Source organism: Melanaphis sacchari, unplaced genomic scaffold, assembly GCF_002803265.2.
Source record: "Melanaphis sacchari strain LSU unplaced genomic scaffold, SCAv2.0 Contig4_pilon_pilon, whole genome shotgun sequence".
NCBI lineage: Eukaryota > Metazoa > Arthropoda > Insecta > Hemiptera > Aphididae > Melanaphis > Melanaphis sacchari.
Window position 1 is genome coordinate 9,274,600 of NW_020271335.1, and position 26,320 is coordinate 9,300,919.

General features: G+C 25.4%; 1 protein-coding gene across 1 annotated transcript in view; it reads right to left on the reverse strand.

Moving 5' to 3' along the window:
* Positions 1 to 6,418: 6,418 nt before the first annotated feature.
* LOC112598811 (RNA-binding protein Nova-1) overlaps positions 6,419 to 26,320 on the reverse strand; it is a 50,574-nt gene continuing 30,672 nt past the window's right edge. The window contains exons 2-7 of the mRNA XM_025345435.1: positions 22,688 to 22,837; positions 12,828 to 12,979; positions 12,524 to 12,677; positions 11,520 to 11,684; positions 10,910 to 11,081; positions 6,419 to 7,358 (exon numbers count right to left, since the gene is read on the reverse strand). Coding sequence (XP_025201220.1) covers positions 6,752 to 7,358; positions 10,910 to 11,081; positions 11,520 to 11,684; positions 12,524 to 12,677; positions 12,828 to 12,979; positions 22,688 to 22,837 — 1,400 coding nt within the window. The 3' untranslated portion in view covers positions 6,419 to 6,751. The remainder of the gene's footprint in view (positions 7,359 to 10,909; positions 11,082 to 11,519; positions 11,685 to 12,523; positions 12,678 to 12,827; positions 12,980 to 22,687; positions 22,838 to 26,320) is intronic.

Here is a 26,320-nt window from a genome sequence, read left to right on the forward strand (position 1 = left end):
ATATGCAATTTAAAAGGTTGAAATAAAACTTTTCCTAAAATGATGAGTCATTAACCAAAACAGTAACCAACTACCTACCTGCGATTTCAGAGTAGGTAGCTGTTATTATTTGGTTTTAAAGTCATTACCGTATATCAGAAGCATATTTTGTTTAATTAAGAACTTTTATAGTAGTTCCTAAAATAAGTTCTATACATATCTACTTAAAACTAATTATTTTTCAATGTTCAAAATTGTAAATCTATATTACTTAATGTATTAATGTTAAACTTTCATAATGGTATTAAAGTGTTTATAATAATTATATCTCGAGTGGTTTTGTAAGTTATATATTATATATATAACTGAATTGTTAACAAAAATCGATATAAACTACAAGAGCTCACAAAACAATATACATACATGCATTATAATAATGTTATAATGCTTAAGTCAAATATAACTCGATACAGATACGTATAATACATACCTACTAATAAAATAAACTACAATAATAATAATAATATCTTAACATAATTGATTACGAAAAATGTGTGTTTTATGTTAGATCATTGAACACATATTATAATTTGTATAAGAATTAAAAATATGTATATCTTGCAGTACCTACTTTATAGTAACCTTTTTGGCGAATAAATATGCATGTTACTTAATTATTTTGGACACAAATTAATTATTAAGTTTACTAAAATGTGATAAATACGCACAAACTTTAACAAAAATAAAATTATGGAGTTTGGTAAGTTCAAAAATGAAACATAACAAATAAATGCAAGTAACAACAAGAATGAGAAAAATTCCCAAAACCCCATATTCCTAACCGATAAAAAAATATATGCATAGTTTATGCTTAGGTTTTAACACGGAGATAAAATTAAATACTTTACTTTCTGTACCGTATAAGTGATGTATAACGTAATGAATAATGACATGATAAATATTACATATATTACAGCGTGAGAAGGTAAAGTGAATACGAAAAAGAAGCGTTACAACTGAAAAAAATTAAATTTGACGTACTTGAAATGGTTTGGTATACATAAAATATTAAGTAATTTTTGACAGAAAATCAGTTTTTATAATAATATACATGTGTATATTATTATAAATGGTGAGAAGTCAGGAGGTACGTGAATGTAAAAGATTGAAAGACGCTGAACAACAACATAATCTATTAATCTATTTAATTTATTCTGTCTAGTCGTCTAGAAGTATCTTTATATCTTATACGATACTAAATAGTGTAGAAAACCTATTTTGTTCAGTTTAATACTCGTTATTGTTAATATTCAAATTAAAGACGTTTTCATAAAACACACAAAAAATACATTAATTTTCACCTTGCAGACATCGTCAATCCTAACTCTGAACTAACTAATAAAGAAATTTATTATAGTATCGAAATGTTATCGTTTTCTTGTAGGAATTAACGTACGGGTATATTTGTTTTCGTGCAGAATCTCGCGTACCTGTAGTTGATTTTTATCTGCATGCGAACTCAGAATATACATTCACCCGAATATATCCACTCGTGCGTGCGTGTATATAGGGGTCAATTACGAGAAAATTTAAGTTCTCTCACAAAACATTAACGTAAAGTGGATAAAAATCATCCATACTTAGGCAAGTTTCTAATTATCCCCTATACACATACAAACGCGTGTGCGTTCACGTACGAGTAAATATTTTTGATAGTCCAATGTTCCTTTCAGAGATAATATATTTTATCTGCACTCAATACAGTAGTTATTGTTGTATACGAAATAAATCGAACAGCTATAAAAATTCGATATTTTTTACTCATTTATCATTTACAATATTTCAATAGTCTAAACGCCGCACTGTGCATATTATGTGATTCAAATATATATATATATATACATACTTTTTTTTGTAATTCTAAAAATCAATAGTTGTAGTTCACACGATTCATTGAAAACACTATACAGAGATGGGTCATGACGTGCCTTCGTACAAAAGCGGTGTACCCAGTTGTTGGACCGTTTCGCGTAGGTTAAAACACATTATGCTCACCCTGATCAAAGTATTCTTAGTCGGCGGGAAATGCGTTTTCAAGCTTACGGGTCACCGCAGGTTAAGTTACAATGTATAAGTATATATAATACCACAGCGACCTTTTTTTTTTTTTTACCCATACTCGGGATGTAATACAATATTATTATGTTTTTCGATAAGCAGCAGTGTTGTCAAAAGATTATAATACAACTCAAGTAAGTACCAATATACGGTCGCATATCGGTAATCAGTGTGAGTGTGTGTGTACTCGTATAATAATCGAACGGTATTTATACAAAATGCCAAATAGTATTATGTTATTGAGTGAAAATAGTTTTCCTTTTTTCATCTTTCTTTTTCTCTACACGATGATCAACAAAAAGGGGAAAAGTGTTCGACAAAATCACATTAGGTTTTCACAAAACAAATACGTTTACAACTCCCAGGTCACCACCGAAATGTTGTAAAACAATAATGATTGTGCATTACGTCTAACTCCCCGTAGTACTGAAATATTGATATTATACACTTTTGTTTACTGTAGTGACCAGATATTATTTTCGTCACGTAAAAAAATAATGTAGAAAATAATATTGAAGTTTTGTAAATGCGTATTATTTACCATAAGATTCGATCGGAATAAGAATTCTAACTCATTTTCCTTTAATAACTAAATATGATTTAACACTCAATACTTTAAATTAAGTCCTCACTCTTACTGCAATCTGAAGTTTGTATTCTTTGTAATTTAACCAATAACTATTATTAGCACCATGAGGTTTAATTAAAATCAAGAACACAAAATTACTAAAACAAGTTCTTATGAGTATATTATATACAGGTATAGATTGATATGTACATATAGGTTTTTATAGCACTTAGTACTAAAACATTTTATAATTTTAGTTATCTCTTGTTAAAAGTAATCGATCACCCAAATAGATTTTAATTAGGTAAAAATATTGTTTTTATCATAGTTTACATTTCATACTAAAACCCATTATTATCTTTTGAGTTAGTTCGTTTCAATAAATAGCCTATTTACATAGATAAGTACTTACGTAATACAAAGATGGAAATTATTCATAATCCATATAATGATGAACAAAGGATACAATTTACCTATTTTATACATGAAAATTATCAATTTCTACATAGAAGAAGTTATTAATTGTTTTTTAATTAATACTTCAGCTGGAGTATCAAACAATGGATATCAATATAGGATGTTGACGGAAAATAATGTAAAAAAATAAATACCATAACAACAAAATGCATTTTTATTTCTGTACCAATTCCATTAATCTTGGACATAAAATGTTCCTTTAATAAAAACTTAAAAGATAAAACAATTATAAAGTTACACCTTAAATTATACTGAGTAAAGATCTTAATGTCATTTTTATGTAGGAGTGTTTTAGCTTTGAATTTTTTAGCAGCTACTTATAGCCTACACATATATTATATAGGATAAACAATGTATACAATACAATTATATAGTTCATTAAATTTAAATATCACATTTTCTTTGTTTTAAACGTGTGAAAATGAGTTATGGAATGATAAAATGATTAATGAATGGTAAGTATAAATAAACAATAATGTATAAGAAAAAAAATTACAAGGTCGTGAAAATGGTAAAGTATATTACTATCATGTATATCCATGTGTATTGCCATGCGTATACATTCACATAATATACAATATTTATTATTATTTATTTCATGTGTGATATGTTTGTTTAACAGTAAAATAATTTTAATCTGTTATTGGTATGTTTTCTTTGATTACCAAGATACTGTATAATGACGAAGTCAAAACATAATATTTTTTTATTATTATATTTGTTTTAAATTTCAATTTACTGGTTTGTTTTTATTATATTTTAAATTTTAACGCATTAAAACACTTCTACGAAAATACATTTCAATAGACATTGTACAGTAAAACTATAATCATACATTTATTTTATATATTATACTACTATTTCGAAAATATCCTGTATTTGAACTTATTACGTGGCTTTTATTATAGCTCTATATAAACATAAATAAAGACTAATCATAACTTTCTATTTTACTACAATCCCAATTATAATATTAAAATTAAAACTCATAAGTTTGAGTTTACCAACAAACGTTATTCTTTGTTAATATCACTAACCTTAATACATGGACGTATATAATAACGAAGCCACATAAATACTTAGGTATACGTTAAATTTTAATTATTTTCAAAATTTAATTCTTAAAAGGGGTAAGTATATCAAACAATTTTACTTTATTTTGAAATTTGATACTCAGATCGGGCAATCATATTTTTAGTACCACTAAAATCGAGTTCGTAATCAATATTATTATTTATTTCATTTTGGATGATAGCAAATCCGTTTCCCAGTGATAATAAACTAACTATAGTCCATTTGATGAGAAAAACAAAAAATGAATGATGATCGAATAGTTCCATTAAATAACTTTATTTCAGGACGGATTTAGACTAAAGGTTTTTGTTAAGTTCTATAAAATATACACGCGTAAACGAACTGATTATAATGTAATGCAGTATGACTATTCATACATCCAAAAATAGCATATAAGATTAAAACCACAGATCATTAGTCACCAAAATCGAAAAGGATCATCTACTAGAGTAGAAACAAAATTAGTAAGTTGTTTTTTTCAAGTTATTATCTCATTATTTATGTATCTAATATAACATACTGTATGTATATGTATACATGCTGAAATAAAATTGAAAATTTATTAAATAGTTCTACCACCCTATAGGTATGAAATATATTTATATGCACAAATAATATTTAAAAAGCACCAATGCATTTCACACAAATTTTAAAACAAAACTATTACGTCACATTATTCCGTGAAAAAAAAAAGAAAAGAAATTATATAGCCGTTTTTGGACCACGGATGTGACGAATAGAATAAGGTTTTGGTTTACAGTAATTAACTAAAACGCCTTGTTGGGATCTGTTGAGCAAATTACTTTCAAACAATAAAAATATTTATTTTTTCTTCCAATAAATTGAATATGGTTTGTGTTTGGAGATAAATTACTCAAAATATTATGTTACGAAACAAAAACAATAAACAAAATACGTAAATTCACCAAAGGTTTTTACTTGCATTTAAACCTTATAATATATACTATATACAATACCTACATGGAATAAGAGTGTTTACTGATTAGTTTACGAGGAATAGCCCCTCTCATCGAAGTGATTATATATATTTTAATATGACCCATGTAATGAATGACTTGAGCCGTCCCGTGAATATTATATACCCTGTTCAAAAAAAAAAAAAAAACGTTTATCACTTACGCAAGTCCTCTTCTTTCTGCGCATAAGTTTTCGAAGGAACGAAGAGGTAGGCATGGCTAAAATAATAATCCGTGGAGAACGTATGAATTTGGAATGAATGTAAAACTATGTATTTGTCGTGCTCATTAGTTCGTAAATTATTGTTGTATTATTGTCTCAGTCTTAACGCATATTGCAAACTCGAAAAGGTAAAAAAATGAACTACTGTCTACTGGTTAAGAGGCTCTAAAATAAAAATTAATTTATGAATATAATAATATTACTGATGTATGATGACATGTAATACCAGATATTATATAGAAACAGTTAGTTGAATGGAGCGGGATCGAGAAATATTTCAAAAATAAATAAATTTGTGCAATATTTACAATGTCGATAAAATACTAGAAGCTGTTTGAATAAACGAAAATGGAAACCATAAAATATAACTTATTACTTTTCAACCTCCAAACCGTTTTCTCACTCAAGCATAACATTTCCTAGTGAAAACGTTTATTTATATCAGCGAATAACAAAACAGACATGATAACTTTTATATCCACTCTTGGTCCACTTATTAAATCTATTAGAGTATTCAATATTAAACAAAAACTATACGACTCCTACGAAAAACCACATAACACATTCTAATAATAATAATAATAATAATAATAACAATCAATAATAAATGTGTACCTATTTAATCAATTAATTTATCTAGTTTAGTATGCTTCTATTAAAATATTATATGGTCATTGCGGCTAATAAAACAAACAGACCTTAACAATTTAATCTTTTGGAAAAGCCAAAAAACGTTCGACGGTCGTTGTGTACAATGTTATAGGCTTAAAGGATGATGGGGAATAATTTTTTTGTAAGGCACACATGAACAATGGATATATAATAAAATATTATACCTACATGCGAATCATTATAATATGACTGTGATAATTAATTTTCGCCGCCAATCTCTATGTCCGTGCGATTCTCGGACTATCAGCGATTAAAATTTAAAATTTGAAAAGAAAAAAATAATAACGACAGAAAAAAAAAGAACTCGCCCACAAAAAACAAAACAAAAAAAAAAAAAAACCGTCGTCGAATAACGTCCACCCGTTTTATTTAATATATATAATATATATATTATTATAATTTACTTACACACGGGCACGCACACGGTGAGGGGTGATATCAAAGTTAAAACGGGTGGGAAAAGGGTAGAATGGGGTTGAAGATGAGTCGAGGAAAAAGCAAGAGAGAAGAAATAATAATAATAATAATAATAATAACATGAATAATAATATGAATAATATGAAAATTACGTAGAAGGCGAGTTAGTGTAATACTTAGACTATAATAATATGGTATAGAACAAAACGGACGCGGGCAGAGCGGTATGCAGGCGCGTCATGCGGTTCAGAACGCGCGGGCCCGCTTGGTCTCCTCGTCGACGATCCTCTGCTGCATAAGGTAATTGGCCATCGCTATGCCGCTGGCCGACCCGCATATGGTCACTTTGCGGTTGGTGGTGCCCGGCGCGTACACGCCCTTCTTGGATATGTGAATGGTGACGCCGCTCATCTGCTGGATTTCGACCAGCGACCGGCCGCCGGGGCCGATGATGGCCCCGACGATTGACTCGGGCACGTCCATCTCCCGCTTGACGGACTGCTGGTCGTCGGCGGTCATCTCGTACAGGGCGGCCGCCGCGGCCGCTGCAGCCGCGGCCGCCGCGTTCGTCGTCGGCCCGATCGTCTTGGGCGTGGACGCGGCCGCGGCAGCCGCGGCCGCCGCCACGCCCAGCCCGTACGAGTTGGCGTTGGACAGCGTCGGGCTGGCCGCGTTCTGCGACAGGATCGCGTTGATGGATATCGCGCCGCCGGCCAGGCCCAGGTCGAACAGGTCGTTGGTCACCGTGCTCAGGAGCCCGGTCCCGTTGTGGTGCGGCACCGACGGGGCCGGTTGCAGGATGCTGGTCTGGTTGATCAGTCCGATTATGCTGTTCAGACTGAGTACGTTGTGCCTGCAGGTGCGATATGGAAATAAAAAAAAAATTTTTAAAAAGGCGCTTAAGTACAGTGTAGTCAGTGGCGGCGGGTTGGATATACAAAAAACGGAAAGAGGAAACGCTTGAAACGTGTAAATATCGAGTGAAGTCTCAAAATAACTATACAAAAATGATATAGTAATCCGTATTTTATTTTTTTTTTTTTTTTGCACAAGTTACGTGGTATTTTAGGAGTTATTAAAATAATATTCTCGCTATGTTTACCACCCCCCACAATGCACATAACAATAACTCCACACGACTTAAAATATGATTATATATATTATAATATATATTATATAGTAGAAATTGCTTAATGAAACATCAAAAGACCGCACGTAGTTTGTACGCATTAACTGATAGACACAAAACGTAGGAAATTCAGCGGGGATTTAAGATTTTGTACGTACGATAATATGACGTGTTACCGATGTGGTATTAAACGATCTATTACTGAAAAATAAATGTCTTGTCTGCTGGCGAGATAAAGTTTGTCCGCAGGTCGTCATTTAGAGACCCAAGGTCTAGTGATAACGATTAGGTCTGTTGTAATACTAGTGAATCCGTCGTAAATCGTTTAGATAGAGATCATCTAATCACTTCGATTCCGGATATTAATCTACCGCTGTGTGCTGACAAATTTACGCATATTCGGTAAACGTTATACTCGTGCATTTCGAGTAGAAATACTCGTTTATAATAATTTATAATCAGGCATATAACTTTATACACAGGATTTAACCATTTAACATGTTTAAATTAAATTATTATTTTTTGTTTAAGAATTGTTTTAATGATTATGTTTATGCATAATACTCGTACTATATAAGATTGATAATATTGAATCAAAATTATTTAATTTTAACCATCAAGACAATAAGTTGTATTTTATGTTGTTTCATTAACATTCAATGTGATCGCATTATTTTTTAAGCTGTATAATTTTATTAAATTTTATTTTTACAACCTTTGATCCTATTCGTACACAATTGTGTCGTTTTTAAGAGGTTTGTTTTTAATAGGAGAACGATTAATATTTAAGCAAACGTATTTACAAAAAGGTATATTGTATGCGTAATCGGGTTTTTCTACCCGTCATTTCTCCGGAATTTAGGAATTTTTTAGAAAACTTAACGCTCCAATATATTTTACACACATTTGAGTAAGTGCATTCCACACATTAGAGAATTCAGATTACTCTGGATTCGTTGCTTAAATTCAGCACATATTATTTGTCACTTAGGTGTTTGAATTATTATTTTTCATTTATAAACAAATGCATAATTTAATTTGTTTTCATGACACTTTATAGTTGAAAAGACACCCTCTGCGCATTAATAATCACTAGATACCTAGGTATATATATATATATATATATATAATGAATAATGATATATTATATATATCATTATATGTACTGTTTTCTACCTCATGCAGTTAACTGCGTCGTATAACGAAGTTCACGTGTCACATACGTCGTAACTTCCGAGAAGTTACCTTCCCGAGACGGCAAATGAAATCTGGTTGCATTATAAATGGTAGATAGTCAAGATATTTTCAAAACACTATTAAGTGCCATGTGTAATTTTTTTATGCTTTTTTTTATAAATTGTTGTTACATAATAATATTTTTATCCATCAATGATTTGTGTAGTATATAATTTTATTTAATGTTAACAAAACCCAATTATTTCGGTTTTTTTATAAATTAAAATATTTTTTTTAACTAAACTTATCTATATAATACATTTTTAACTGTTAAAATATTATACAAAGATTGTTAAAAAAAAAAAAAAGACGTAAACAAAAAATAATAAAGTGACTTGGCATTTGACAATAAAACAATGGTCGTTCTACTTTACAAAATTACAAGTATACAACTAAAACACATTGTATTCTATAACTGCTCTGACTTTTGAAATGAAAATGAGTTATTTATTATGAATAATGCGAATGGTACAAAATGTAATTCTATTCATTTTAACAATCAAAAAAAAAAAAAACCCCTTGTGAATGAATATACTTCGTTTTCCTTAGAACGTATAATACGAATAGATATATATTGAATACAGCAGGACTAATAATAGTTATCTGACATGATAAAATAAATAAATATTAGTTTAACATCATATATTTTTTCAAGCAAACCCAGAAAATATGATAATTGATAATTATACTTGATATTATACAATTAAATCCCTTTTTACCCTTTCTGTCAATATTTATTTATTTATAAATAAACCTATTAAACATTAATATATATTAGTCTAACTTCTATACCTAAATTCTATCGTAATATATAAAAAAAATCGTTAATTGTTAGAATGTAATTTTATTTTTTCACGTATTTTATGTCCAATACATTTAATTATTTTTAAATTAACTTTTTAACTTTTCAAGCTAGTCAAGATTAGTTTAAACAAAATATTATACTTAAAATTTTTATTTCCTACAATCAATATTCTTATTGCATAAGCTTATACCTACATTAATTTATTTGTATCGTAGAGATAGGTATTGTGAACAATATTTATTGAAAGGTGTTATATAAATATTTTTTTAATCAAAATAAAAAAAATAAAATCGATCATAGCAGGAAGTGTTTTAAATAATAATTATTATTTGTAAGTATTCATGTTACATTTATGTTCTGCGGTCGACTCCACAAAAGATTCTTTGAAAAGTTCTCATGTGACAAGCTTGAACTCAAAGCCTCGTTATTCAAACTAACAATAAGTACTGAATACTGCAAATACCTATTAATTACACTATTTTTATGTGATTGATGTGCTTAAATAACGATGTTATACAATAAAAAAAAATCAGATTTTATCATTGACAGCAAAGTATCATTTAATATAAAATAAAATAAATATTTCAGTAAAAAGAATATTTAAAATAAATATATACCTAGTACCTTAATAATTATATCATTAAGTGGCAAGTAAATAAAATTAAATAACAGTTTAATAAAAATATCTGATTAGACCACAGTAGTTTAACCTGTCCTTAAACCGAGTTCATAGTTCAGTAATTTAAAAAAAATAATCATTTTAATCGTTATGAATTACTTTATGAATATTAAAGTCCAATAATCAGGAGTGATACTATATTGTAATAGAAACAATATAATTTACTCTTGATAGTATTGATAAATAAGCTTGCTAGCTAAAACAAATTACATATTTATGTAAAATGTAAACAAAATTACTATTTAATTAGCTTCCTAAATTTTCTTGAATTTACTTCAATATTATGTATATAAAAAAAAAATGTTTTTCTAAATAAACGTACTTAACGATAAAATAATAATAACATTTTTGTAAAAAAAAAACTAACTTTTTATTACTGTGATTTTTTTCTAAGAAAATTAATATAGCAGAATAAAAGATGACGTTCTATGAAAAACATTCGTAGCGTTTTAAAAATTCGGAATGCGTTTCGTTTAAATACAGAAGTTTGTGCACATGAAAGTAATAAAAACGCATAGGTAGGTAATTAAATTTTATTAATAATGTTTTTCTTACTTGGCTAACGTCAAAAAAGCAATAGCTATTTCATTGACTGCGGATTCAGGATATCCACTGGACCTCAATAACGGCTTTACGTTATCTAAGAATTTGTTCGTGAATATCCCATTACTAATATCCTGCGTGGATAACGATGTGGCATTTAAGTTGTAACTGGCCTGGTTGTTGGCTGAAACATAAAACGGACGCACAGTTAGCCTACTTGACACTGCTATTAAATGGTATAGTACAACTGCTACGCAGGGGCGTATAATGCATGGAAGATCTGATTTCCCCGTGAAGTTTTTTTTTTTAATTATTATTATTAGTCTTGTTCTAATAAATGTGTATAAAAACATCTCTATCACTATTCTGAATAAGTAATTTTGACGAATTGGCCAAAAAAAATTTTTTTTAATTTTATTGTATAGTCCCTGCACTTAAACACTTTTTAATTAATTTTAGGTGATTGGTTAGGTTTTCTCCCGCAGATCTGCTCCTCCTTCCCCAAACTAAAATCACGTATATGCTATTGCAATGTTACATTATACATAACATTATATATACAATAACGCAATAATTATATTATATATCTAATAAATAATAACAATATTATAATAATACATACAGCAATTAGTGGTAGGCAAGGCATACGGTGATCCTGTGGGATTGAAATTCGCCACTGGGCCGTTGACATCGGCGTAACTTAAATTCGGACAAGACGCACTCAACGGATCTTCGATTATTTTGTTTAATATGCACAAGCAAACTTTTTTGTTCCCTTCTGTGTTACCTGTAACCAAATAATAATCAGTTTTGTAAATAAAAATCCAAAAAATACACCAAGTACAAATAATATTATTATTTTTTTTTATAGTGTTTAAGGTATTTTAATTAATAAATAAATTCGCAGTATATTAATGCAATTTTATTTGTGTTAATACTTTTTAAAACTTTTAGTATCGTGTATTTAAATTATACTTTAAAATCATATTTAGTATACTAATAATGAATGTTAAACACTTAGTTCACTTTATTTATAAATATTTTTCCATTATTAATTCCGTGAATTATAGTTTCAATTGAATATAAAAAATTTTCCTCCTCCAGTCCTCGATATCATAATAAAAAAAATATATTTAATAAATTATAATATGATAGTTGTTTTTAATGTCAAAACATGTAACTTCGTAGAATTATTAATTAGATAATACTTTGAAATAAATTTATATTTTTTATATATTGTTGTCACGCAGATTACGGTTGAATATTTTATACAAATAATATGAACAATGTATTTAAAAAACAATATAAAACAATAATGTGATATCTCAAAATATAAATATAAATTTATACTTAAATTATTTAGTATTATTTTTTATTTTTTGTTTTTTGTTTTTTCATTTGCATTTGAAAATTATTTGAATACAAATTAGCTAAACCAGTATTAGATAAGTATTTTAAATACTTTTAAATAAAAATATATTTGAGCAAAATGTTTTGAATAGGTACATTTCTTAAGTGTTCTTCACAATACTGACAATATAATGTATTTTAATATGGGGCATATATCAGTGATGTGAATAAAACGAGAAAAATATTAATTGTGTAAAACATTAAATTATATTATACCTGACACGGTAATGCATCGCTCTTGGAGTGTAGTGTCTTTTGCTTTTTGCGATATTTGCACAAAACACCCACTGTCTTCTTTCAACTGTTTGATGTACGCTCCAGCTTTACCAATAATCATACCCGCTGTCGAATTAGGTATCAGGATTTTTACCTATAAGGTATATAGATAATTTAAAACATTTTTAAGAATCTATTTTGAGTATACACATTATTTTGATAAGCAACATAATATGTTCGATCGATATATCTATTCGTTAATTATTTATTATTATTGTCGCTGAATTCAATATGATAAAGGTACCTGTTTCTCTCGATCTGCAATTGCATCACCAGAATTTTGAACCCTATTCGACGCATCTGGTTTTTCCCGGATTCGTTCCATAATAAATGTAAGTGCTGCCATTATATGTTCGGAACTTGATCCAGATATTATGCAAACTCTTTCGGTCGTGCCTAGAATTATTAAATCAATTGTTACTTAAATTAAATTGTCTTTTTACATGATCTTAAGACGAAAACAAAAAAAAAAGTTTGAACATATTTTACAAATTGCATTATTAACATAATAAGAGGATTACAAACAGACAGTTTTTTCTTTGACTAAAGCTTATAGAGCTATATGACCTTATTTTCGTTCCAGTCTCATCTGTATGACGGCGACGATAGAAAAAATGTTTCGAAAACATATTTGAATTCTTAACCATGCCTTATCCGAAACAGCTTTAACCACTTTAAACAATTTACTTTATAATAAAACATAATATTATTTGTACCACTATATTATACACTTGATTTCAAAAGTTTGCGAAACGTAACAACCAATTGAATTAAGTTGTACAAATATTTTATGAATAAAAAAAAACCAGAAAGTAATTTTCTCGAATCATTTTTGGATAGATTTCAAACGAGAATGAATGAATTCCTATGACATCGTTTGTTCGGTCGATACTGTTGCGGAATTAAATTGGATGTATTCAGCAGTAAAAAAAACGCGTGATTGCGACCTAGTATCGATATTAGTTGCGTGTCCTGTTATACCTACTGGTACGATGAAATATAACATATACTAATGAGGACCATTTAGTCGTACACGCTCACGCGTTTATAAAATTGCCTGTATCGAACTCCTTAAAAATAGTATGTATGCATACCCATTATTTATTATTTGAATAATTCGTTTAAAATTCATATTTATAGAAATATTACACGTCAAATTAGGTTAATCGTGGTACATAAAAAAAAATTCACGAATGGGACAGTGCTTATGGTATACTGACTCGATAACCTCGGCGCAAGTGTACGTATTGTGTAACTTTACTTTTAAATTTGAAAGCAATGATAAATCATAACATTCATAAAACCATTCCATTGTTGTATCATCAATGTTACCGTTTTATCGCTATTTTTAGATTCTAAACTGAGTGATGATATATTGGTTTTACAATGATGTGTTTTATTTTTATTATTATATTTGTGAATATGTATCTATCAGTACCTTTCAGAGCAATAAAAATACTTCAATCATCAACTTTGAAGGTGGTTTCAGGTTCCGCATTTGATCTAATATATTATGAGAAAGATCAAAAATAATCATAGGAAAAAATAAATAAAAAAATTTACGCAAAATCAATTTTAATCTTTTTTCGTTATTTAAGAAATACTTATTAAGCATTTTTAATTTGTTAAGTTTTTATATTAATTTATGTACGATATAATTATTGTAAGCCAGTCGAAGAGTTTCAAAATGTTATAAAATCTTCTTCATAAGTTTTTCTTACAGCTATTAAAGAAAAATACATAATATACATTGTAAAAGTTTTTTTTCATACACGTTAGGAAGTTAAATCATTAAAAAATCACAACTTTTTGTACTTAAAAACTAATAAAATTTTTTATTTTAATAGCTCAAGCTTAAAAAATGAATACAAGTCTCCTTATACGTTATATAACAGAAATCTAAAAATAGACACTAAAAAATATATACACATTTTTTGCTGAACATTTGAAGTTCAATATTTTAATATTTAAACGAAAAATAGTGAATTTTTAATTATTTTGCTGTTATTTAAAAAATATTAATTCAAAACTCGAAACTTTATGATATTAAGTAAATTATTATTTATCGTTAATAAAGTATATAAAACATTTATAATAATTTTAAACAATAATTATATTTTTAAGTGTATGTATCATGTTATATAATTTTATAACATAATATGCAATATTTATGGGTAAAAATTAATTGAATTGTATAACTAATAAAAAAAAAAAAAAAAGAAAATAGAAAATATCTTTAGAAATAGAAGTTAATTTATTGTTTCTACTTAGAATAGTTTCTTGTATACAATGATTTATCAACAACTCTAGTATAATCTGGATTTATGTTGCATAAATAAAAGCGATAATTGATGTAATATAGCTGGATACTCATTATCGCTTTTACACCTATAAAAATATAAATAAACTATAAAACCTTCAAAAGTTTCACATCATTTTCTTTTTAATGTTATTATATGGCTTTTAAAATTGAGAGAGAATTAAAATTAATTTATTTTAAAATATTCTTAATTGCTAAATACGTACATTTAAAAATTATTATTTTAGGAATTTATCAAAAGAAAATATCCATAATGATACTGAATATTAATTAGCTAGAATTAAACGAATTTATAAAATACATTTTTTTAAACTACAATTATTATACAATAAAAGTCGCTTAATGATTCTGTTAACGGGGATCCAATTACTGGTAATATAATATTCTTACTTTCATAAAATACTTTAATCAATTTAAGCAATACATACAAATAATCTAAAAGTTAAATTTAGAATATTTGACTTAGGTATTAAAAACTGTTCACAGATAAACTTTGAACTTTAAAGTTGTGTTTAAGATAGAAAATAACAATTAAATAAACATAACGATAACATAGATATTAAAAAAAAAATTAAAAATACTTGTAGTTTCATCTAGAATTATTTGTTATCAAATAAAATGGTTATTATTAATGCTGTTTTTTTTTTTTAAATTTATTTTTTTTATTAATTTAATATACTTAAAGTGGATTTAATTCAATTCACCTTAGTAACACTGATATTTAAACAAAGAAAAGTGAATCAAGTCAAATATCTAATACTCGGCCACAGAATTATTTAAATTTTTTTATTTTAGTCACACCTTCTAAATTTGATAAAATATTTTATTTTACATTACGCTTTATTCATCTCAAATTTAAGAGTTATTTATTAAACTATGTTTAATATAATTTTAACAAATTTAAGTGTAATTTATAAGAAAATATAAAACTTAAAATTATTAAGTTAATTACGACAAATAAAATACAGTACTAGTAAAGCTCATAGTTAATAATTCTAAAACAATGGTATAGTGTTTAGCTTAAAAAAATTATTTTTATCACACTTTGGCATACTAAAAATAGTTGAAATCGCTTGAAATTTTTTTAATCATGAAATAATATGGAATTTACTCTATACGCATTATAAAACAACAATACCATCAAACACAACACACTATAAAAAAATATGTTTATTTCACAAAAAAAATGCTGAATTAAATGACTTGTACTGTATAATATGTAACTTCTATTATGTAAAGTCTACTTGAATGGTTTATAATATTTTATCCATCGGATAATGGATTTTATAATATTGTTTCCACATGATAACACTGTTTAACTAAAATATATGAATATCAGATATTGCAAGAAGAATGGATTAATATTATATTATTGTTCTTATTAAAATCCTACTTTACAATATAATATAAAAAGATATTATATTGGTATATTAGTAATCATGTCAAGTGTCAATAACTTTATCAACTACTTCGATCTATTTTATATCAAAAAATAATTTATATATTCTCACAAAAAACAATAAACTTATAAGTACTGATATTTATAAAAGATAATATGTACTTAAATAAAAAACTAAAATATTTGCTTATATAATGCAAACTCAACAAAACACAATTAAAAAACTTTTATTAGAATATAAAATTTATTTTAGGTTTAAAAAGTTTTAAACTTTAAAATTTTGAAAAATTAAAGTTAAAACTGTTGATTTTAAAAAATAAAGATTCGAAACTTAACTTAAGTTCAAAAGAATAAAATATAAATATTAAGCTGTGCAACGTAATTTATAAAAAGTAAAAATAACGTATTCATATAATTTATGAATCTAATTTAATTAAGATTTAATGTATGGTATGGGGTTATATTGCTAAACCAATAAATTGTTATAATAAGAGATAAATCATAAACTGGTCTTTGAACATGGAAATGAGATTATTGGTTTTGCAGTATATCATATATGTTTATTTATAGCAAATAGATATGAAGCATAATATACTTACTATTTAAAACTAAATGCATTTATCCAACTTTAAATTTCCGTTTTTGATTTGCACATATATCATATACATATTATTAGTCGAAGTAACTCAAACAAAAAGGGAAATGCTGAAAACGTATAAATGTATGTAATATATACAACGTATCTGTGTGGAATATTATCAAGAACGTGCTAAAAAAATACGCCGTGGCTTGGCGAAAAAAGAGGCTGTCATTATACACTGAAGCGGGAAACTTATTTCTTCTTTTTTTACGGAAAAAAAGCTTAGTTTATAAGCTTCCTATTATTACTTCTATTAATAGCCGTGAACAACTACGTATATTGGTGCTAAATCCTAGAACTGGAATGATCAAGCTTACGCACCACGCAGTATATAAGACACTTGTAGATTGGTGTCTAGAGGAAAATCACAAGCGTTTTGTTTTGATACTACAACATCAAACAGAATTCATCTAAAAGACCTTGTGTTTTGCTAAATCTACAATTAGAACGTGAAATCGTATAGGTATTTACCATGTCACAGTCATATATACGAAATTATATAAAAATTGTTTTCAATTTAAAATTTAGGATAACATCAGACTTAGCTATTTTTAAAAGATTTCAATATACCAGTAAAGCAATTAACACCAACAATTTTAACTCTGGTATACGAAATATTATTAGTATAGATTCTATAAATGGCATATATAATGATATTATTAAATCAAAAGATGATTGCTGAAAATTATTAGAATTAACAATAATTTTTCTAGGTGGAAAATTTTCTAATTATATTAATTTTAAGCACTAAATTCCATTCATTACACTTGATGGATGACCAAACCTATTTATAGATTAAAAAAATATTTGTTTCGTGAGCTATTTTGATTAACGCCTTAAGAAGAAACTGCCTTAAGAAGCATCTGTGTTCTTATTATACAGTTATACATAAAATTTTGGTTTAACAATAGAATTTACTTTTATAAAAAACCTTTTGCATTATACATCTATCACAGATTTCAGTTAAAAATTTCTGTGATCACGCATGGAATTTATTAATAGAATTATGTACGTTTGCGTTTTTTCATAAAACTGTGCTACTAGAAACTAAAAAAAAAAAAATGTTCATACCATTCATGCTCTAAAAAACGATAAATGTTCGTCAGAACTAATTTCAAATACACAAGAATCATATCTCCAAAAAAATAAAAGAATTACGTATTAGAAAGGAAATCAATGATTTTATGGATGTTACAACCAAAAAAAAATTTAAAGATATTCCATTTACATAAATTTTCTTAATGAAGACCTTTTAAATTGAAAAAGCAATGTTGACTATCATAAAGCTTCTTTGTTAATTTTAAAAAATATTCAGGTTATAAACAATATTTCATAAAGACGAGTAAAACTTGTCGAAGACTAAAACAACAAAATGGCAAAAGATGAATATGAAAAACAATATCTATTTCAAGGTTTTAATGATTATCGTAAAATATAAACACTAACACTATTATAAATTAAATTGTACCATTAATGTAATAAAATTTTTAATTTATAATTTTATTGTTTATTTTAATTATAATTAATTATTTATATTTTAGGTTACCTGAGATATCTAAATTATTAAGTTTATTATTTGTTTTTAATTTCCAATTAAAATAATTTAAAAAGTTAAATACTTACAAAAGAGTGTAAAATAAAACAAATAATGTCAAATTTATTTTTATTAAATTTATGTAGGATCGAATTTTTTATAACATTTTTTTTTCCTCTGGACCTATACTTAAATACATTTCAAAAATTAATGATTTTGAATATGATCTATTTACATAATTCTAAAGCTTTTACGACACGGGTTAAACTTAATTAATTTGTCTGAAACTTTTTTATATTGTTTTTTTAGTAATCAAACCTTTCTGGGGGAAGGCAGATAACTTGAAAAACACGAAAAATAAAGACTACCCTAGTATATGTATATGTATTATGTGTATATATGATATATGGTAATAATTATGTATATATGTGAATTTGTTTTTGAGTGTAAAAAAAAATATTTTCGTTATAATACGTTTAAATATTATATTAATGAGCAATTATTATTAAGTTAGAGGAAGTAAAATAAAAATAAACGTATAAATACTTTTTAGATCTCATGAAAAAAATTTTCTTGAATTAACACAAAAACTGTAAACCAATTTAAATTATGTTTGTAAGTAATTAAACAAAAAAAAAAAAAAAAAAAATACATACATACATTTTAATAATACAAATCAATTTTTATAAGTACTTTTAATATATTATTTTATCCTAAAAATATAATAACAAATGCTAATAACTTTTTACTGAGAAAAACACAACAAATTAATAAGTTATTAATAACAGTTTAAGTAACAAAATAGTTAAAACTTTATAATGAATACAATTAGATTTTAATTAAAAAATAAAATTATTATAATAAAATATATTATTTTTCAAGTCAAAAAAAAAAAAAAAAAAATGTTTGTCTGTTTTGATTAAACATCTACCTAAAACGCAAATACTTTTAATTATACTTTTTAAAGGGCAATGGATTTTTCAAATAAAATAAATGGCGGGAGACCATTCCTTTCAACTTCTTACACTCCATATTTATAATATATATTATTATAACCTTCAGCAATATTAACTAAATAAATACAATTTTCGGAATTTTATAATTATATTATTCAGCAATTTTTATAAAATGCCCTCAAATTTAAATCTTTTCTAAATATTCTATATTTTGTTCAATAAAAATTTTAACGGCAACTCGTTGAGCATACTTTATTTTTTTCGACTGTTCTTACTGTACAATAGCATAGTAGCACACCTTTAATTAATTAAATTGTATAAAAACAAAACAATTTGAATATTAAATTAATACGAATCAATAGTCATAATAAAAATTAATATCTATTCTAGATATGTTTTACTTCTGCTTCCGTGGTCATTATATGTGTCACGATATTATGTTAAGAAGGTCAGAAAAAATACCGCTTGAAAAATACATATACCTAATCAGCTTATTTATACGGTACATTAACAACCAAACACGATGTCATTGAACAAGACAATCTTAAATTACTTAAAATATACCTCGTCTGATATTTAAATAACACCTATATAGCTCTTAACACTGTATTATGACATATATAAAATAATTAAATTCCAAAAGGCAATTTTAAAACAAATAAAAATAAAGAATTATGACATGCAAAAACACAGGTGTTAGGACATTGAGTAATTCTGTCATAAAGAAAAAAAAATTTACTTAATACATATTATATGATTATTAAGTGTATAAATACATAGCCTTTTGTTCAAGTAGAAATCTATACCTTGAAAACATTTTTAAACTTAAAATTATGTATGAATACATATTATACATATATAAAACGACATTTGCGACTTTATCAATTTCTTTCAAATATTCTTTTTATCTAAGATTTTTTTTTAAACTTAAAAGATATAAATATTTTGATAAAAATATATTGCGGTATTTTCCATGATTGCAATACTCAACATGGTGTTTGTTTAATAAATGTTATTCCTTCAAAGTTTCAAACATTTTTAAACCATTTTCTTGCAACAAAACAAATTATTTTATTTTATTTTAGATAAATGTAGAGAAATTTTTTGTTATTATAGTATTCCATCCATCGTTTATATAAAAGTTAAAATAAAAAAATTACGTTTTTTATGAAAAACTTTAAAGAAAATTAGAGAAATGTATAAAATATTACATAACTTCAACCTTTATTAATGAATTGTTGTAACATTAGAAAAACTTAAATCATTTAATTTAAATAAATTAAAATTAAAATTTTAATAATAATTACTTGCGTTTGTATAGAAATATTTTTATTGTTATTTTATTTAATAAAAATAATAATAATATAAAAACTATTAAATGAACTAACTACATTATTTATATAAATTTCTTGATATTTCAATATTTAAATTTGAATTCATAAAATGCATACATAAAGCATCTAGTGATTGCTACCTAACATTCTAACAGAAAATAATCATTATAAAATGAGATCATATAATAAATAAATGTTAAAATCAAACTTGTAAGATTCGTTCAATTTGTTAATATCCCTGAGGCTTAAATACATACATCCTAACTTTACAACAAGAAGTGGAATTTACTATCTTGGATACACCTATATGGTTCTATCCAATTCAAAGATAGCTAGGGATATATTGAATTATAGTGTTCAGTCCACGTAGAAACATGAACTTATTCAATTGACTGAACAACATTATACATTTCGTTTTATTGCGTAGAGAGATTTGAATTTTTAAAATAAGAAGTAGTGAAGTATCTAAATAAAACTGATTTATATGTATTGATATGTATAATTTAGATGTATAAATATATACAGCTTGAATCTCTACCAAGGCTATTCACCCCCATTTTTTACTCGAATAATTTTTTTTTTTTAAATTTTGATAATTGGAATTTTAAATAATTTATACTTAAGCTATCCTTCAAATCAAAATTTACTAAAAAAAATGATTTTACTAATAATACACAAGAAATATGGGTATCATCTCATTTGAAAAAAGAATATATCGCCACAAAATAATCTATAAATGGTAACTAAAAATCTAAATATTTGAAAAATAATCTTTAAGTATACTTAAAAATCTGCATAAATATATTAATAAAGAAGTAAGCATTCTTGGAGAATCATTTTGTAGACATTTATTAAATGAAAACTTTAAATATAAAAATTAATTAAAAATGCACGTGTAAAAATACTTTGAACCTAATCCTAGTCATGAAGCATTCCTAAAGACTTGAAATACACTAACTTAAATCAATCAATGTATTATATTTTTATTTTTACCAATATATAAAGTGCTACAATATCTTTTCAATAGAATGATCAATACATTGATGGTATTCGATTTAAAAATGATAATGCACACATTGTATTTGCAAAGTATGTAATGAAATGCAACTTTTTAAGAAAAATATAACTAAAATAACTAAATAACAATGTTTGCCTTTAACCTATAGATAAAATTAATTACATAAAATATACTTTTGTTTTGTTTTTTAAATTTTTTAAATCATTTATCACAAGTTAACAAAACTTCAAAATTAATTTAATGAAATATCTGTAAAGCATATTTTTCAAAAAACATATAACTGATTTTCTTCGATTTTCATGTCACTATTTAGTATTAAAACTTCGGGTAGAACACAAATGTGTATGTTTGTGAATGGATTTCAAATGTAGTCAAATTTATTATTTTCATCTTATACTTAATAAATATCTGGTAAAATCTGTACACTTCTATAACAATCAATATAAAATAACAAAATATACCTATTGATAATAACTAATAGTAAAATAATAAATAAATAAATAAAATCATCAATAAATTATTAATAAAGCTTAATATTTTGTACACAATAGTGTAAAAAATCAGGTAAAATCGTACGCAATCGTGTACCTTAAAAATGTATCACCTATAACGAACGTACGCAATCGTGTTTTATCCAAAACTTTGTTCATTAGCCAGTGTGACAACTAATTTGTCACTAACAAAACCATTGTATTAAATATGATAAATTTTGTAAACGGAAGTAACAATAGTGTTTCAGTCCGTGAAAGGTATCAAATGCGAACATCGAATAATAATATGTATTATTGCTGAATTAAAAGTAATGTTATTTTAAAATTACATAAATTATAAATAATCTATGCCTATAATTAAACACAAATGTTGATGCAAAAAATATTTAATTAAATAACTAAATCAACTTACCAGGATAAAAATCATTTGTTTTTGACATTTTTATTTTAGTGTTGGTCTCTGTTTGAAGCTGTGCAATTGTCTCTCCGCCTTTACCTATGATGGCACCAGCAGTTATACAAGGAATTAAAATTTTCATATGATACATTCCATCTGAATTTCCTAAAAAAAAAAAATTACTAATTTAATAATTTTTTTAAATACTTTTTTTTAATTTCTGATAGAAAAGTTTTAAATTATAAAACTTGTAAAAGAAAATAAGTTACGCTTTAAAAGAATATATTTAATATAAATGTCTTTAATTTACAAATTACCTATTAAATTATAGTAAATGTAATTAATATCTAGTCAAAATTTAAATTTTAAATTTTTCAAATTATAAAATATTTGCGCTTATTATTTGTATTTAAATATATTATATACTATTTTTGTAAAAAAAACTCGGCCCATCAAATCTAAAAAATAAAATAAATAATAAGTTATATTTGTAATCCATTTATAAATTAACATCTGTTAATTTCTTCTGTTAGCTACCGAGAGGGTGACATTAAGTAATAATAATAATAAAAAAAATTCAAATTATATAATTTTTATACGAATAGTACTAATAAACAAATCATTCCTAGTTAAAAACACTATACCAATACGTTTTTACTAAATATTACTCAAAATATCGGCACCAAATATGTTATAATTTATTTGCCCAAATTCACATCAGCCCAACTGGCGATTTCTACATCGTCTCTCTAAGAAATTCACCCCTGCAAACGTTCGAGTATTCTAATACATAATATATTTTTTAAGAGATTGCATTTGTTATTCTATGAGAACTATTAATATTATACTACAATAAGAAGTATTTAACTGCTCATTGTATTGATTTTGTATAAAAAACCGACTTGCAAAAACAGGATAACAGTACATAGTATATGGTATATAATATTACATTGTTCATGACCAGCTATTACTATTATCTATCCCTCAATATGTCACGAACAATATCCAGATAAGCACAAAAGTGTCATGTTCAAGTGATTTTTTGAATATTTCGTATGCAATGTGCTTAAAAATCGATATCCTGGAAACTCAAATCTCTTACATATTAAACATAATTTAACTAAATGAAAATATAGGACTTTAAAGTAAAATAAAAATGTATTTTTAATGTTAAATTTAAAGCGTAAATATTTAATAATATGTAAGTAAATATAAAAATTTTAATTATTATTATAATTTAAAATTATTTTTAAAAATAATTACTTCGTGTCTTTATTTATATTTCAAAATGTTTAATTTTAAATTATAAATTAAACCGAAATGGGTAGTTCTGGTCCGTTGGCACAAAATTAATACTGATTATAATTGTACTTGGGATGGTTGACTATATACCGAGCGTTGGATATTCTGCCAAAATCACTAGCTCATTTGCCAAGTCTTTTAAAACTCAAATAATACCCCTGTCAATGTATAAATTAATGTTTTGTATAATATTAAGTACTTTAGTTCTGTGATTAACGAGTAATTTTTAAAGATTCTGTTTAATTTTGTTTACTAATTTATTTTTTTACATATTAACTATGTTTGTTGGATTAGATTGTATGCAAATGCATGAGTATTTATTGATTTTAAACGTTACAGTAAGCAAATTGTTTAGAAGTTAGGGCGAACTACGACTGTAACATATTTTGTTATTCAAAGGGCGATGACTCTTCGTAACATGTTGTTTTGATTAATCGATTGGGTGTGGATAATTTATTACATTGTATGTGTATTGTTTTCCACTATTTACAAAAAAAAAAAATTATAATAATAAATAATTGTGTTATTATTATAAGCACAAGCGTAGAAGTTTTTTCTTTAGGTATAAAGTACGTTATTAGAAATTATTATTATTGATACATTTGATAAAATATCAATAACGTAATCGGTAATATATGAACTATAATAGTTAAGTAATTGCATAGAAATAATAAAATATAGGTAAACATTGTTTAAATTTTTCATGTTTAACCTAAAAATAATCATAAAATATTTTTTTATACTTAGCTGCGTATTTATACAATTTTATTATTTAAGTTATTTTTCAGTATTCCATCCATTATAGTCTTAGATATAATATGTATTATTGTGTATAATATGATAATCGTAGCATAATTTTTTATCTATGGTAATGTGATTTCAATGTAATGTCAAATCAACATGATACGCTTAGAAACTGTATTAACGTTTTGTTGTTGATTAGTTTCCTATACTTCTATATGAATCTATAAGGTTTCTTTTATAGTATTTAAATAAACTGAATAACAATAGTTTTTATATAATTATATTCTATTTTCTATTAATTAATCACAAATTTCTGAATTTAATTAAATCTTTATAATTGATTTAGGTGTTAATTTTAAAAATTAGTTTATAAACCCTGCCTGTTTAATAATAGGTACATATAATAATATTAATTAACATTTACAGTATAGATTACGTATCTTCTATACTATATTAATTGTATTAAATAGGTAATAAAAATATAATTACATTGATTCATTGTTAGAAAAAAAACGAATTTGTCATTATTGCAAGTCGTATAAATATTTCAACGATTTCAACTAAAATTGTATTGAAAAAATATTTTATGTACAATATACAAATGATTATTTTGAATTTAGACAACGCCGTCACGCTGTCTAATCTATATGTTTTAACACCAATGATACTGCAGAAAAGAAGTTTATAAAAATAAATTACATTTAGGCATATATATTATAAATATCTAAAACCGTTTAATCAATTTATCAGTAAAATGCTAAGTTTGTCATTTCCTAGTACTATAGCTAGTGTTCCAATAGTGCAACTTCAAAAATAATGATTACTATCTTTTATTACGCAGACAATGATTTAGTGTTTAAAATACTAAAATTCGAATATTCGAAGTATGATGAGAGCGTATCAAATCTCGAAATAAATTAATGGTAACTATTATTAATTAAGTTACCTATGTAATAAAATCGTGCAATTCATTCATACAACAAGTAACATTTTAAGTGTTTTATTTTATAAATACACATTGTGTGATGTATATCATAAAAGTTGCATCGTAATGATTTTGAACTTATATTAAATATATGTTTTTTGATATACATAGTATATAAACATTATAAATAAAGTAAGTTGTAATATAGTTTTAAAGTTATGTTAAATTACCTACATTATACATATACATATGCATTATTTTATAAACTTTGAGCAAACATTTGTTATTATATTTTGTATAATAATACCCAGAAATGTATAACTTAATATGAATAATATTTATATAACAATGAATGAAAAATTAATCTCAATTTAAATTAAATACAACCCGTAAAATTAATAATTTTCGATAAATAATTTGATTTTTGTGTAAAATGCCTATGTGAAAAATTATTATTTTACGATAAATATAAAAATTTAATTTAAAAAAAAAAACCTCAAATTAAACCAATAAACTATCTATAATAAAATCTATATATAATTATAAATTATAATTAACGTATCAAGAATGTTCTTTACACCATATATAAATAACGTAAGGTCTTCACTTAAAAAACCTTACATTTTCTTTTTTTAACGTCAGTTTATATTTTATTCAATATTTATTTGTTCAAGGAA